This window comes from Musca autumnalis, unplaced genomic scaffold (assembly GCF_047663935.1).
Source record: "Musca autumnalis isolate F117 unplaced genomic scaffold, ASM4766393v1 scaffold_4, whole genome shotgun sequence".
NCBI classification, from domain to species: domain Eukaryota; kingdom Metazoa; phylum Arthropoda; class Insecta; order Diptera; family Muscidae; genus Musca; species Musca autumnalis.
The window spans coordinates 229,438,513-229,453,111 of NW_027411977.1; the positions used below are offsets into that span (position 1 = coordinate 229,438,513).

Sequence of the window (14,599 nt, forward strand, 5' to 3'; positions counted from 1 at the left end):
TCCAGGCATGGATTTTCTAAAGAAAGAATTTTTTACAAGCCTCCAGTCGTGGATTTTCTAAAGAAAGAATTTTTTAGAGGCCTCCAGGCGTGGATTTTCTAAAGAAAGAATTTTTTAGAGGCCTTCAGGCGTGGATTTTCTAAAGAAAGAATTTTTTAGAGGCCTCCAGGCGTGGATTTTCTAAAGAAAGAATTTTTTAGAGGCCTCCAGGGGTGGCTTTTCTAAAGAAAGAATTTTTTAGAGGCCTCCAGGCGTGGATTTTCTAAAGAAAGAATTTTTTAGAGGCCTCCAGGGGTGGCTTTTCTAAAGAAAGAATTATTTAGAGGCCTCCAGGCGTGGATTTTCTAAAGAAAGAATTTTTTAGAGGCCTCCAGGCGTGGATTTTCTAAAGAAAGAATTTTTTTAGAGGCCTCCAGGCGTGGATTTTCTAAAGAAAGAATTTTTTAGAGGCCTCCAGGCGTGGATTTTCTAAAGAAAGAATTTTTTAGAGGCCTCCAGGCGTGGATTTTCTAAAGAAAGAATTTTTTAGTGGCCTCCAGGCGTGGATTTTCTAAAGAAAGAATTTTTTAGTGGCCTCCAGGCGTGGATTTTCTAAAGAAAGAATTTTTTAGAGGCCTCCAGGCGTGGATTTTTTAAAGAAAGAATTTTTTAGAGGCCTCCAGGCGTGGATTTTCTAAAGAAAGAATTTTTTAGAGGCCTCCAGGCGTGGATTTTCTAAAGAAAGAATTTTTTAGAGGCCTCCAGGCGTGGATTTTCTAAAGAAAGAATTTTTTAGAGGCCTCCAGGCGTGGATTTTCTAAAGAAAGAATTTTTTAGAGTCCTCCAGGCGTGGATTTTCTAAAGAAAGAATTTTTTAGAGGCCTCCAGGCGTGGATTTTCTAAAGAAAGAATTTTTTAGAGGCCTCCAGGCGTGGATTTTCTAAAGAAAGAATTTTTTAGAGGCCTCCAGGCGTGGATTTTCTAAAGAAAGAATTTTTTAGAGGCCTCCAGGCGTGGATTTTCTAAAGAAAGAATTTTTTAGAGGCCTCCAGGCGTGGATTTTCTAAAGAAAGAATTTTTTAGAGGCCTCCAGGCGTGGATTTTCTAAAGAAAGAATTTTTTAGAGGCCTCCAGGCGTGGATTTTCTAAAGAAAGAATTTTTTAGAGGCCTCCAGGCGTGGATTTTCTAAAGAAAGAATTTTTTAGAGGCCTCCAGGCGTGGATTTTCTAAAGAAAGAATTTTTTAGAGGCCTCCAGGCGTGGATTTTCTAAAGAAAGAATTTTTTAGAGGCCTCCAGGCGTGGATTTTCTAAAGAAAGAATTTTTTAGAGGCCTCCAGGCGTGGATTTTCTAAAGAAAGAATTTTTTAGAGGCCTCCAGGCGTGGATTTTCTAAAGAAAGAATTTTTTAGAGGCCTCCAGGCGTGGATTTTCTAAAGAAAGAATTTTTTAGAGGCCTCCAGGCGTGGATTTTCTAAAGAAAGAATTTTTTAGAGGCCTCCAGGCGTGGATTTTCTAAAGAAAGAATTTTTTAGAGGCCTCCAGGCGTGGATTTTCTAAAGAAAGAATTTTTTAGAGGCCTCCAGGCGTGGATTTTCTAAAGAAAGAATTTTTTAGAGGCCTCCAGGCGTGGATTTTCTAAAGAAAGAATTTTTTAGAGGCCTCCAGGCGTGGATTTTCTAAAGAAAGAATTTTTTAGAGGCCTCCAGGCGTGGATTTTCTAAAGAAAGAATTTTTTAGAGGCCTCCAGGCGTGGATTTTCTAAAGAAAGAATTTTTTAGAGGCCTCCAGGCGTGGATTTTCTAAAGAAAGAATTTTTTAGAGGCCTCCAGGCGTGGATTTTCTAAAGAAAGAATTTTTTAGAGGCCTCCAGGCGTGGATTTTCTAAAGAAAGAATTTTTTAGAGGCCTCCAGGCGTGGATTTTCTAAAGAAAGAATTTTTTAGAGGCCTCCAGGCGTGGATTTTCTAAAGAAAGAATTTTTTAGAGGCCTCCAGGCGTGGATTTTCTAAAGAAAGAATTTTTTAGAGGCCTCCAGGCGTGGATTTTCTAAAGAAAGAATTTTTTAGAGGCCTCCAGGCGTGGATTTTCTAAAGAAAGAATTTTTTAGAGGCCTCCAGGCGTGGATTTTCTAAAGAAAGAATTTTTTAGAGGCCTCCAGGCGTGGATTTTCTAAAGAAAGAATTTTTTAGAGGCCTCCAGGCGTGGATTTTCTAAAGAAAGAATTTTTTAGAGGCCTCCAGGCGTGGATTTTCTAAAGAAAGAATTTTTTAGAGGCCTCCAGGCGTGGATTTTCTAAAGAAAGAATTTTTTAGAGGCCTCCAGGCGTGGATTTTCTAAAGAAAGAATTTTTTAGAGGCCTCCAGGCGTGGATTTTCTAAAGAAAGAATTTTTTAGAGGCCTCCAGGCGTGGATTTTCTAAAGAAAGAATTTTTTAGAGGCCTCCAGGCGTGGATTTTCTAAAGAAAGAATTTTTTAGAGGCCTCCAGGCGTGGATTTTCTAAAGAAAGAATTTTTTAGAGGCCTCCAGGCGTGGATTTTCTAAAGAAAGAATTTTTTAGAGGCCTCCAGGCGTGGATTTTCTAAAGAAAGAATTTTTTAGAGGCCTCCAGGCGTGGATTTTCTAAAGAAAGAATTTTTTAGAGGCCTCCAGGCGTGGATTTTCTAAAGAAAGAATTTTTTAGAGGCCTCCAGGCGTGGATTTTCTAAAGAAAGAATTTTTTAGAGGCCTCCAGGCGTGGATTTTCTAAAGAAAGAATTTTTTAGAGGCCTCCAGGCGTGGATTTTCTAAAGAAAGAATTTTTTAGAGGCCTCCAGGCGTGGATTTTCTAAAGAAAGAATTTTTTAGAGGCCTCCAGGCGTGGATTTTCTAAAGAAAGAATTTTTTAGAGGCCTCCAGGCGTGGATTTTCTAAAGAAAGAATTTTTTAGAGGCCTCCAGGCGTGGATTTTCTAAAGAAAGAATTTTTTAGAGGCCTCCAGGCGTGGATTTTCTAAAGAAAGAATTTTTTAGAGGCCTCCAGGCGTGGATTTTCTAAAGAAAGAATTTTTTAGAGGCCTCCAGGCGTGGATTTTCTAAAGAAAGAATTTTTTAGAGGCCTCCAGGCGTGGATTTTCTAAAGAAAGAATTTTTTAGAGGCCTCCAGGCGTGGATTTTCTAAAGAAAGAATTTTTTAGAGGCCTCCAGGCGTGGATTTTCTAAAGAAAGAATTTTTTAGAGGCCTCTAGGCGTGGATTTTCTAAAGAAAGAATTTTTTAGAGACCTCTAGGCGTGGATTTTCTAAAGAAAGAATTTTTTAGAGACCTCTAGGCGTGGATTTTCTAAAGAAAGAATTTTTTAGAGACCTCTAGGCGTGGATTTTCTAAAGAAAGAATTTTTTAGAGACCTCTAGGCGTGGATTTTCTAAAGAAAGAATTTTTTAGAGACCTCTAGGCGTGGATTTTCTAAAGAAAGAATTTTTTAGAGACCTCTAGGCGTGGATTTTCTAAAGAAAGAATTTTTTAGAGACCTCTAGGCGTGGATTTTCTAAAGAAAGAATTTTTTAGAGACCTCTAGGCGTGGATTTTCTAAAGAAAGAATTTTTTAGAGACCTCTAGGCGTGGATTTTCTAAAGAAAGAATTTTTTAGAGACCTCTAGGCGTGGATTTTCTAAAGAAAGAATTTTTTAGAGACCTCTAGGCGTGGATTTTCTAAAGAAAGAATTTTTTAGAGACCTCTAGGCGTGGATTTTCTAAAGAAAGAATTTTTTAGGCGTGGATTTTCTAAAGAAAGAGTTTTTTAGGCGTGGATTTTCTAAAGAAAGAATTTTTTAGGCGTGGATTTTCTAAAGAAAGAGTTTTTTAGGCGTGGATTTTCTAAAGAAAGAATTTTTTAGAGGCCTCCAGGCGTGGATTTTCTAAAGAAAGAATTTTTTAGAGGCCTCCAGGCGTGGATTTTCTAAAGAAAGAATTTTTTAGAGGCTTCCAGGCGTGGATTTTCGTGGATTTTGGCTAGTGTTTTGGCCCTTCGATGTTTGGCTAGAGTTTTGGTCCTTCGATCTTTGGCTAGAGTGTTGGTCCTTCGACTTTTGGCTAGAGTTTTGTTCCTTCGATGTTTGGCTAGAGTTTTGGTCCTTCGTTTTTGGCTAGAGTCATGGTCCTTCGATCTTTGGCTAGAGTGTTGGTCCTTCGACTTTTGGCTAGAGTTTTGGCCCTTCGATGTTTGGCTAGAGTTTTGGTCCTTCGATTTTTGGCTAGAGTCATGGTCCTTCGATCTTTGGCTAGAGTTTTGGTACTTCGATTTTCTCTAGAATTACCCAAGTAAACTTTGTTTATCTTCCAAATTCCAATGAATCACCTCAAAATTAAAAGCATTTCCCTCCCCGAATTTTGACATGCCAAAAAAGCCTTCGCTAATTGAAATTTGTTTATTCGTCGGATGCACAGTTTATCTAGTTAATGAACCTCAAATATTTGATAAAACACGACAAAGAAAAGGAACATAAAATTTAAATTATTTCACATAACGAGCTGACAGATAATAAGATCCGCCACGGCTCTATGTAAATAATCTGCTGAATGGAACGGAAATTGATTTGATAAATTCCAAGAAAATTATCGTGGAATACCTGGGAGTATTTTGACATGTTTCAAAGAAGTTAATTCAAGTTTAAACGTCGTGGCGTTAAGAGGAGTTATCGGAGAAAAAATACAAATTATTTATCCTTGGAGAAATGAGGATTACCACCAACAAGGGTAAGTTTTTAAGATTCTTTGAGAGTTTTTCAAAATGTTTTAATATTTTTTCGATTTCTTGCAGATTATCTGTTTAAGCTGAGCGGCATTTTGTTGCTTCTTCTGGCCCAAGTTGAGACCTTGAGCTTCACGGCTAAAACCCCAAGACAAAACATTAACCTGTGTGCCAATCATGCCGTCGGCGATTTAGTTGAAAATCCCTTGGATTGTAGATTATTTTATTTCTGTGGTGATGATGGTGAAATTGTAGAGGCCTCGTGTCCCTATAATATGTTCTATAATCCCCAAACGAAATTGTGTGATGTGGCCGAAAAGGTGCCACAGTGTCAACAAGGAAGCAGCAGTAACAGCTACATTCCTGCAGCTGTCGCCGCCTCCCCAGCCGCTTCGCAAAAAGTTGAACATGTCTTGGAAAATGCCAATCGTTATTGTTTCGATCTGTATGGTCAGCAGGTGAAATCCAACGCCCTAGTTTTCATTGCAAATCCTCAAAACTGTTATCAATATTTTATGTGCTATCACGGGCAGGCTTTGGTCCAGGAATGTAGTGCCAATCTCTATTGGAATGCGAAAATTGGTAAATGTGATTTACCCTCAAATGTTCAATGTATGCCACCGGAAGAAAATGGTATGCAAATATCACCAGGAAGCGATAGTACATTGGAACAGGAAACCATGTGTCCTCTGTATGGTCATCACATATTTCCTCACATGGAACGTTGCGATTTCTTTATCTATTGTGTTAAGGGTCATGCCATTCTGCAAAAATGTCCCTTCTTTCATTATTTCGATGTGGAGAGTGGTCGCTGTAAGGTACGCACCACTGCATTGTGTATTAAAGATTTGAATTTAAAATTTCGCATGAATTCATTTTAAAAAAAGAGAGAAGAAAGATGAAGAGGAAACAGAAGAGGAATAAAAATTGTTTTTAAAACATGAAAAAATCATTTTGGAATTTATTTTCCTATCCTAATGGAAATTATTGAAATTTGCTCGTAGGAAACATATGATGCCCCTAAAAGTATGCATCACACATGGTGAATATATCCCCTGTGGTACGCCAAAGCCAATTGACGGCTTGTTGAGTATTCCATTAATATGTCACAATCACGTCAACTAGTTTTTTCCATAAAAATAGTTTTTGGTCCTTCGATGCGGATAGTTCAATTCCAAAATTCATGTGATTTAGTTTACCACATGTTTTTGGACCTTTGTGGCGAAAATATCCTACGAGTACGAATTGATAGAACAGAAAATAAATATTTTCCAGTTTTCCAAAAACACCCAGATTTGTCAAGTTAAAGTATTAGCCATGAACCTGATGGTTCGCCTGAAAGTATGCAACACACATTGATTATATTTTTCATATAACTCTGGAGATGTGAGCTCTTAATCACAACCTATAATAGGAAACTTGTTGTAAGTTCCAATCGATGCTGATTAAGCAATGAACCCGGTTTATTGATCGAAATATTTTTTTGGTCCTTCGACCAAACAGTTTTTAAGCATGTCCGAAGCATTTTTTTTGGTGCGGGGCGATTTCAATGACTCTGGATACAGGTATCTTATTTAGCAATTTTCTTGTATTTGACCTGTATTTTGGTCCTTCGATGCGGATTATTTTTCAACATATGGCGTTTCATTGTTTTGGAATTTTTGGTAACGTCCATACGAATAATTTTTGTGAAAACCATTATATAGGGGTCAATTCAATGGATCTGGGCCCAGGCTAAACCGCTAACAACTTGCTGTGTTTGGTCCTTCGATGCGAAAACATTTTTAATAATGTTTTTTTTTTAATTTTTGGTTGACACGAGAATTTTTTGGGTGCGAAGATTCCCTTGAACTTAAGTCAATATTTATATTAGACAATTTTCCATGCGGCTATTGTCCGTTTGAAGGAGACAGAGGTGAGGCATATGGTAATTTTTTGCCTCCCAACACCCTCTCTCATCAACAAACTGACAATAGCCGCAAGGAAAATTGCCTCATATAAATATTGATTTAAATTCAAGGGAATCTTCGCACCGAAAAAATTCTCGTGTCAATCAAAAATTAGGAAAAAAAATCATTATTAAAAATCTTTTCGCATCGAAGGACCAAACAATTGCTTCTAGTTGCTTCATTCGGATCGTATTTTGGGATTTCGAGGCGATTAATTTTTTATGTGTGGACTAGTTTTGGTCCTTCGATGCTAAATCATTTCTAAAATAGATGGTCCTTCGATGCGAATCATTTTCTTATTTTTTTGTGATGATTTATTTTTCTTAAATTTCAGTTGGCCCTTATTTTGTTCCTTCGATGCGATTGTTTAAGTATTCAGTTCTTCGTTTTCAAAGAAATATTCTTGACAATGTGATTTTTGGCACACAATTGGTCCTTCGGTGTGAAAATTTCTTTTAAAATTTGTGGCCCTTTTATCCTTTACAGTCAAAAGTGACTGTACAAAAACCTTAAGAAGGTCTACACAGGACCTTAAAAGGTTCATAAAATAACTTAAGCAGTTCTTGTGACTGAACACCACATTAATAAGGTCCTTTGCGTAAAGAAGGCCTTAAGAATTCTATAGAAAACCTTCCAAACGTCTAAAGAAGGCTTTCAGAATGTCTACAGAAGATCTTAAGAAGGCCTCTTTGCTAAAGAAAATCATCAGAAGGCCTCAATACGATTTCTTGGCTGCAGCAATCGATAAGAAGATCAACACAACAACACAAGAAGATCTTTAGGCTATCAAAGACCTTAAGAAGGTTTGCATAAGACCCTTAGAAGGACTTCTGGTTATAGAAGACCCTAATAAGGTCTATCGAATATGTATTTTGGCTGTAGACTACTTTAAGAATTTCTCCGGAAGACTTTTAAGAAGTTTTGTGATTATGAATGACACTAAAAAGTCTATAAAAGACCTTAAGAAGATCTGCAGACTTCAACATGATCTATAGAACACTTTAAGAAGATCTCTCGTGATTACAGAAGACCCAAAGAAGGACCATAGAACACCTTTAGAAGGTTATTAGGCCGTAGAAAACCCCAAAAAGATAAATAGAAAACCTTTGGCGATAGAAGTTCTATAAGAGATCTTCAGAAGATCTAAAGAAGACCGTAAAAAGACTTTTTGGCTATAGAAGACCATCAGAAGGTTTATAGAAGACCTTAATACGGCTCTTTTGACTACAAAAACTCCTAAGGAGGTCTATAGAATACATTAAGAAGGCCTTTTGGTTATAGAATGTCTGACTGTAGAATAATTTAAGAATTTCTCCGGAAGACTTTTAGGAAGTTTTGTGATTATGAATGACCCTGAGAAAGTCTATAAAAGACCTTAAGGAGATCTGCAGACTTCAACATGATCTATAGAACACTTTAAGAAGATCTCTCGTGACTACAGAATACCCAAAGAAGGACAATAGAACACCTTAAGAAGGTAATTAGGCCATAGAAAACCCTAAAAAGATAAATAGAAGACCTTAGACGATAGAAACTCTATGAGAGACCTTCAGAAGAATACTTTTGGTCTACAGAAGACCATCAGAAGGTTTATAGATCTTAATACCGTTTTTTTGGCTACAAAAATCTTAAGGAGGTCTATAGAATACCTTAAGAAGGCCTTAAAAAGAGGTATATACGATATTAAGAAGGTCTTTTGGCTATAGAAGAGCTTAAGAAAGTCTTTAGAATACCTTAAGAAGATCTTTTGGCTGTAGAAGACATTGCTAAGGCCCTTTGGGTAAAGAATATCTAAAGAAGTTCTATAGAAGGTCTAAGGAAGGTTTCTTGGCCATAGAATACCTAAAGAAGACACTAAGGAGGTCCATTTAAGACCTTCACAAGGTCTTTACTTTATGGAAGACTTAAGAAGGTCCGTTAAAGACCCTAAAACGGTATTTTGACTACGGAAGAACTTAAGAAGGACCTTAATAAGACCACAAAAAAGTTTTTTGGCAACAGAAGACCTAAATATGGACTAAAATAGCCCTTAGAAAGTCTTTTGACAATCGAAGACTTTAAAGAAGTGACATAGGAGACAAAGAGAAGATATTTTGACTACAGAAGATTATAACAAGTTTTATAGAAGACCTACAAAATATATGGTAGCTATAGAAGACCTCAAAAAGGCCTTTGGGCTACAGAATATCATATCAAGGTCTACAGAACACTTTCAAAAGGTCATTTAACTATAGAAGCCACTCAAAAAGTCAGTATAAGGCCTCAAGAAAGTCTGTTGGGTATAGAATACCTTAACTACGGCTATAGAAGACCAAAGTTCTTCGACTATAAAAGACAATAAAAAGTTTAATGGAAGATGGCTACAGAAGGCCATAAGAACGTCTGTAGAAGTCCGTAAAAAAGGTCTTTTGACTATAAAAAAGGTTAATAGAAGACCTCAAGAAGGTATTTTGTGCTATAGAACACCTTTAACAGGTCAATGGGAAACCCTAAGATTTTCTTGTGGCCTACGAAATTCTGTCAAAGACATTAAGAAAGTGTATAAAAGACTTTAAGAAGATATGTTTGCTAAAGAGGACGTACAAATATCTGTAAATGGAAATCATTGTTTTGAAACCTTTGGTCCTTCGATGCGAAGAATTTTTGTTGCCAGCATTGAATACATGACCTTTACGAATACCAATGCAAGGTATTACTTCAATGGATCTGGGTTCAGATTAAAAGTAAACAATTTGATGTTTTTGGTCCGTATTCAGCTCCTACGATGCGAAAAAATTTTTAAAATTTTTGGTCCTTCGATGCGAATTTTTTTTTAAATATTTTTTTATGTTTTCGTTCTTCGATCCAAAATCTATTTTGAAATTTAAAAATTTCGGTTCTTCGATTAGAATACCAGAATTTTTTTCACAAAACTTTCAAAAAATCCTTTACTCTTCTAAAAGACTACAGAAGACCATAAGAAGCCTATGGAAAACCTTAAGAAAGTCTTTTTTTAGTGTAGAGGACCTTAATTAGTTTCTTTAGGTAAAAAATATCTTCCTTATTTCTATAGAACACCTTTAAAAGGGTATATAAAATATCTTAAGAAGGCATCTTCGCTATAGAAAATCAACAGAAGGTGTATAAGGGCTATAAAGCGCCTTAAGAAGGTCTTCTGGCTATAGAAAAACCTAAGAAGGTATGGCGAAAAACTTAAAGAGGTTATTTGATTACAGACGGCTTTAAGAAGCTCTACGAACTACCTTAAGAATGTCTTTTGAGTATAAAAGACCCTATGAAAGTCTACGGAAGACCTTAATAAAGTCTGTAGACCTCAAGATGGCCGGTTGAAATGGGCGTGAAGATAAAATCGATTTTAACTAGCGGAGACAAAAACCACATTGGTGGTGGTATAACAGTATAACAGTTGTAAAAACGATTTTGAAAAACGATTTTCATGGATATATGTATGTTTTAGAAGATTACTCAGAATACAAAAAAAAAAAAAAAAAAAAAATAAGCACATGCATAGCACTAAGTATTTTATTGTCGATATTTCGAGAAAATTAGAAATTTTTGGAGAAGATTAAACAAAATGGACCGATGATTAAATGCCTTCATGTATGGGATGGACCTATTGAGGGGCCCTCTAGGAAAAATTTATGAACCCTGCGGATATATGGAGGGCACCGTTAAATAGGGTATTGAGAGCACTATAAGACTATATTTATTTCAATACATGATGATTGTAGAAATTTTGAAATATTGACCGTTTATGAAAACACTCTATATTTGTGGGTGGACCTATTGAGGGGCCCTCTAGGAAAAATTTATGAACCCTGCGGATATATGGAGGGCACCGTTAAATAGGGTATTGAGAGCACTATAAGACTATATTTATTTCAATACATGATGATTGTAGAAATTTTGAAATATTGACCGTTTATGAAAACACTCTATATTTGTGGGTGGACCTATTGAGGGGCCCTCTAGGAAAAATTTATGAACCCTGCGGATATATGGAGGGCACCGTTAAATAGGGTATTGAGAGCACTATAAGACTATATTTATTTCAATACATGATGATTGTAGAAATTTTGAAATATTGACCGTTTATGAAAACACTCTATATTTGGGGGTTCACCTATTGAGGGGCCCTCTAGGAAAAATTTATGAACCCTGCGGATATATGGAGGGCACCGTTAAATAGGGTATTGAGAGCACTATAAGACTATATTTATTTCAATACATGATGATTGTAGAAATTTTGAAATATTGACCGTTTATGAAAACACTCTATATTTGTGGGTGGACCTATTGAGGGGCCCTCTAGGAAAAATTTATGAACCCTGCGGATATATGGAGGGCACCGTTAAATAGGGTATTGAGAGCACTATAAGACTATATTTATTTCAATACATGATGATTGTAGAAATTTTGAAATATTGACCGTTTATGAAAACACTCTATATTTGTGGGTGGACCTATTGAGGGGCCCTCTAGGAAAAATTTATGAACCCTGCGGATATATGGAGGGCACCGTTAAATAGGGTATTGAGAGCACTATAAGACTATATTTATTTCAATACATGATGATTGTAGAAATTTTGAAATATTGACCGTTTATGAAAACACTCTATATTTGGGGGTTCACCTATTGAGGGGCCCTCTAGGAAAAATTTATGAACCCTGCGGATATATGGAGGGCACCGTTAAATAGGGTATTGAGAGCACTATAAGACTATATTTATTTCAATACATGATGATTGTAGAAATTTTGAAATATTGACCGTTTATGAAAACACTCTATATTTGGGGGTTCACCTATTGAGGGGCCCTCTAGGAAAAATTTATGAACCCTGCGGATATATGGAGGGCACCGTTAAATAGGGTATTGAGAGCACTATAAGACTATATTTATTTCAATACATGATGATTGTAGAAATTTTGAAATATTGACCGTTTATGAAAACACTCTATATTTGTGGGTGGACCTATTGAGGGGCCCTCTAGGAAAAATTTATGAACCCTGCGGATATATGGAGGGCACCGTTAAATAGGGTATTGAGAGCACTATAAGACTATATTTATTTCAATACATGATGATTGTAGAAATTTTGAAATATTGACCGTTTATGAAAACACTCTATATTTGTGGGTGGACCTATTGAGGGGCCCTCTAGGAAAAATTTATGAACCCTGCGGATATATGGAGGGCACCGTTAAATAGGGTATTGAGAGCACTATAAGACTATATTTATTTCAATACATGATGATTGTAGAAATTTTGAAATATTGACCGTTTATGAAAACACTCTATATTTGTGGGTGGACCTATTGAGGGGCCCTCTAGGAAAAATTTATGAACCCTGCGGATATATGGAGGGCACCGTTAAATAGGGTATTGAGAGCACTATAAGACTATATTTATTTCAATACATGATGATTGTAGAAATTTTGAAATATTGACCGTTTATGAAAACACTCTATATTTGGGGGTTCACCTATTGAGGGGCCTCTAGGAAAAATTTATGAACCCTGCGGATATATGGAGGGCACCGTTAAATAGGGTATTGAGAGCACTATAAGACTATATTTATTTCAATACATGATGATTGTAGAAATTTTGAAATATTGACCGTTTATGAAAACACTCTATATTTGTGGGTGGACCTATTGAGGGGCCCTCTAGGAAAAATTTATGAACCCTGCGGATATATGGAGGGCACCGTTAAATAGGGTATTGAGAGCACTATAAGACTATATTTATTTCAATACATGATGATTGTAGAAATTTTGAAATATTGACCGTTTATGAAAACACTCTATATTTGTGGGTGGACCTATTGAGGGGCCCTCTAGGAAAAATTTATGAACCCTGCGGATATATGGAGGGCACCGTTAAATAGGGTATTGAGAGCACTATAAGACTATATTTATTTCAATACATGATGATTGTAGAAATTTTGAAATATTGACCGTTTATGAAAACACTCTATATTTGGGGGTTCACCTATTGAGGGGCCCTCTAGGAAAAATTTATGAACCCTGCGGATATATGGAGGGCACCGTTAAATAGGGTATTGAGAGCACTATAAGACTATATTTATTTCAATACATGATGATTGTAGAAATTTTGAAATATTGACCGTTTATGAAAACACTCTATATTTGTGGGTGGACCTATTGAGGGGCCCTCTAGGAAAAATTTATGAACCCTGCGGATATATGGAGGGCACCGTTAAATAGGGTATTGAGAGCACTATAAGACTATATTTATTTCAATACATGATGATTGTAGAAATTTTGAAATATTGACCGTTTATGAAAACACTCTATATTTGTGGGTGGACCTATTGAGGGGCCCTCTAGGAAAAATTTATGAACCCTGCGGATATATGGAGGGCACCGTTAAATAGGGTATTGAGAGCACTATAAGACTATATTTATTTCAATACATGATGATTGTAGAAATTTTGAAATATTGACCGTTTATGAAAACACTCTATATTTGTGGGTGGACCTATTGAGGGGCCCTCTAGGAAAAATTTATGAACCCTGCGGATATATGGAGGGCACCGTTAAATAGGGTATTGAGAGCACTATAAGACTATATTTATTTCAATACATGATGATTGTAGAAATTTTGAAATATTGACCGTTTATGAAAACACTCTATATTTGTGGGTGGACCTATTGAGGGGCCCTCTAGGAAAAATTTATGAACCCTGCGGATATATGGAGGGCACCGTTAAATAGGGTATTGAGAGCACTATAAGACTATATTTATTTCAATACATGATGATTGTAGAAATTTTGAAATATTGACCGTTTATGAAAACACTCTATATTTGTGGGTGGACCTATTGAGGGGCCCTCTAGGAAAAATTTATGAACCCTGCGGATATATGGAGGGCACCGTTAAATAGGGTATTGAGAGCACTATAAGACTATATTTATTTCAATACATGATGATTGTAGAAATTTTGAAATATTGACCGTTTATGAAAACACTCTATATTTGTGGGTGGACCTATTGAGGGGCCCTCTAGGAAAAATTTATGAACCCTGCGGATATATGGAGGGCACCGTTAAATAGGGTATTGAGAGCACTATAAGACTATATTTATTTCAATACATGATGATTGTAGAAATTTTGAAATATTGACCGTTTATGAAAACACTCTATATTTGGGGGTTCACCTATTGAGGGGCCCTCTAGGAAAAATTTATGAACCCTGCGGATATATGGAGGGCACCGTTAAATAGGGTATTGAGAGCACTATAAGACTATATTTATTTCAATACATGATGATTGTAGAAATTTTGAAATATTGACCGTTTATGAAAACACTCTATATTTGTGGGTGGACCTATTGAGGGGCCCTCTAGGAAAAATTTATGAACCCTGCGGATATATGGAGGGCACCGTTAAATAGGGTATTGAGAGCACTATAAGACTATATTTATTTCAATACATGATGATTGTAGAAATTTTGAAATATTGACCGTTTATGAAAACACTCTATATTTGTGGGTGGACCTATTGAGGGGCCCTCTAGGAAAAATTTATGAACCCTGCGGATATATGGAGGGCACCGTTAAATAGGGTATTGAGAGCACTATAAGACTATATTTATTTCAATACATGATGATTGTAGAAATTTTGAAATATTGACCGTTTATGAAAACACTCTATATTTGGGGGTTCACCTATTGAGGGGCCCTCTAGGAAAAATTTATGAAACCTGCGGATATATGGAGGGCACCGTTAAATAGGGTATTGAGAGCACTATAAGACTATATTTATTTCAATACATGATGATTGTAGAAATTTTGAAATATTGACCGTTTATGAAAACACTCTATATTTGTGGGTGGACCTATTGAGGGGCCCTCTAGGAAAAATTTATGAACCCTGCGGATATATGGAGGGCACCGTTAAATAGGGTATTGAGAGCACTAT

General features: G+C 36.3%; 2 protein-coding genes across 6 annotated transcripts in view; both read left to right on the forward strand.

Moving 5' to 3' along the window:
- nuf (rab11 family-interacting protein nuf) overlaps positions 1-14,599 on the forward strand; it is a 278,513-nt gene that overhangs the window by 9,084 nt on the left and 254,830 nt on the right. The window lies entirely within an intron of this gene.
- On the forward strand, positions 4,689-5,586 carry LOC141403268 (protein obstructor-E-like). Its single transcript, XM_073985456.1, has 2 exons — positions 4,689-4,710; positions 4,775-5,586. The coding sequence occupies exons 1-2, from the start codon at positions 4,689-4,691 to the stop codon at positions 5,584-5,586; spliced, it is 834 nt and encodes a 277-aa protein (XP_073841557.1).

What these genes read in the sequence shown, in the direction of transcription:
- LOC141403268 (XM_073985456.1), top strand. Translation starts at nt 4,689, where the DNA reads ATGAGGATTACCACCAACAAGG. An exon ending in GAGGATTACCACCAACAAGG is followed by an intron (nt 4,711 to 4,774) that starts GTAAGTTTTTAA and finishes GATTTCTTGCAG; the next exon opens with ATTATCTGTTTAAGCTGAGC.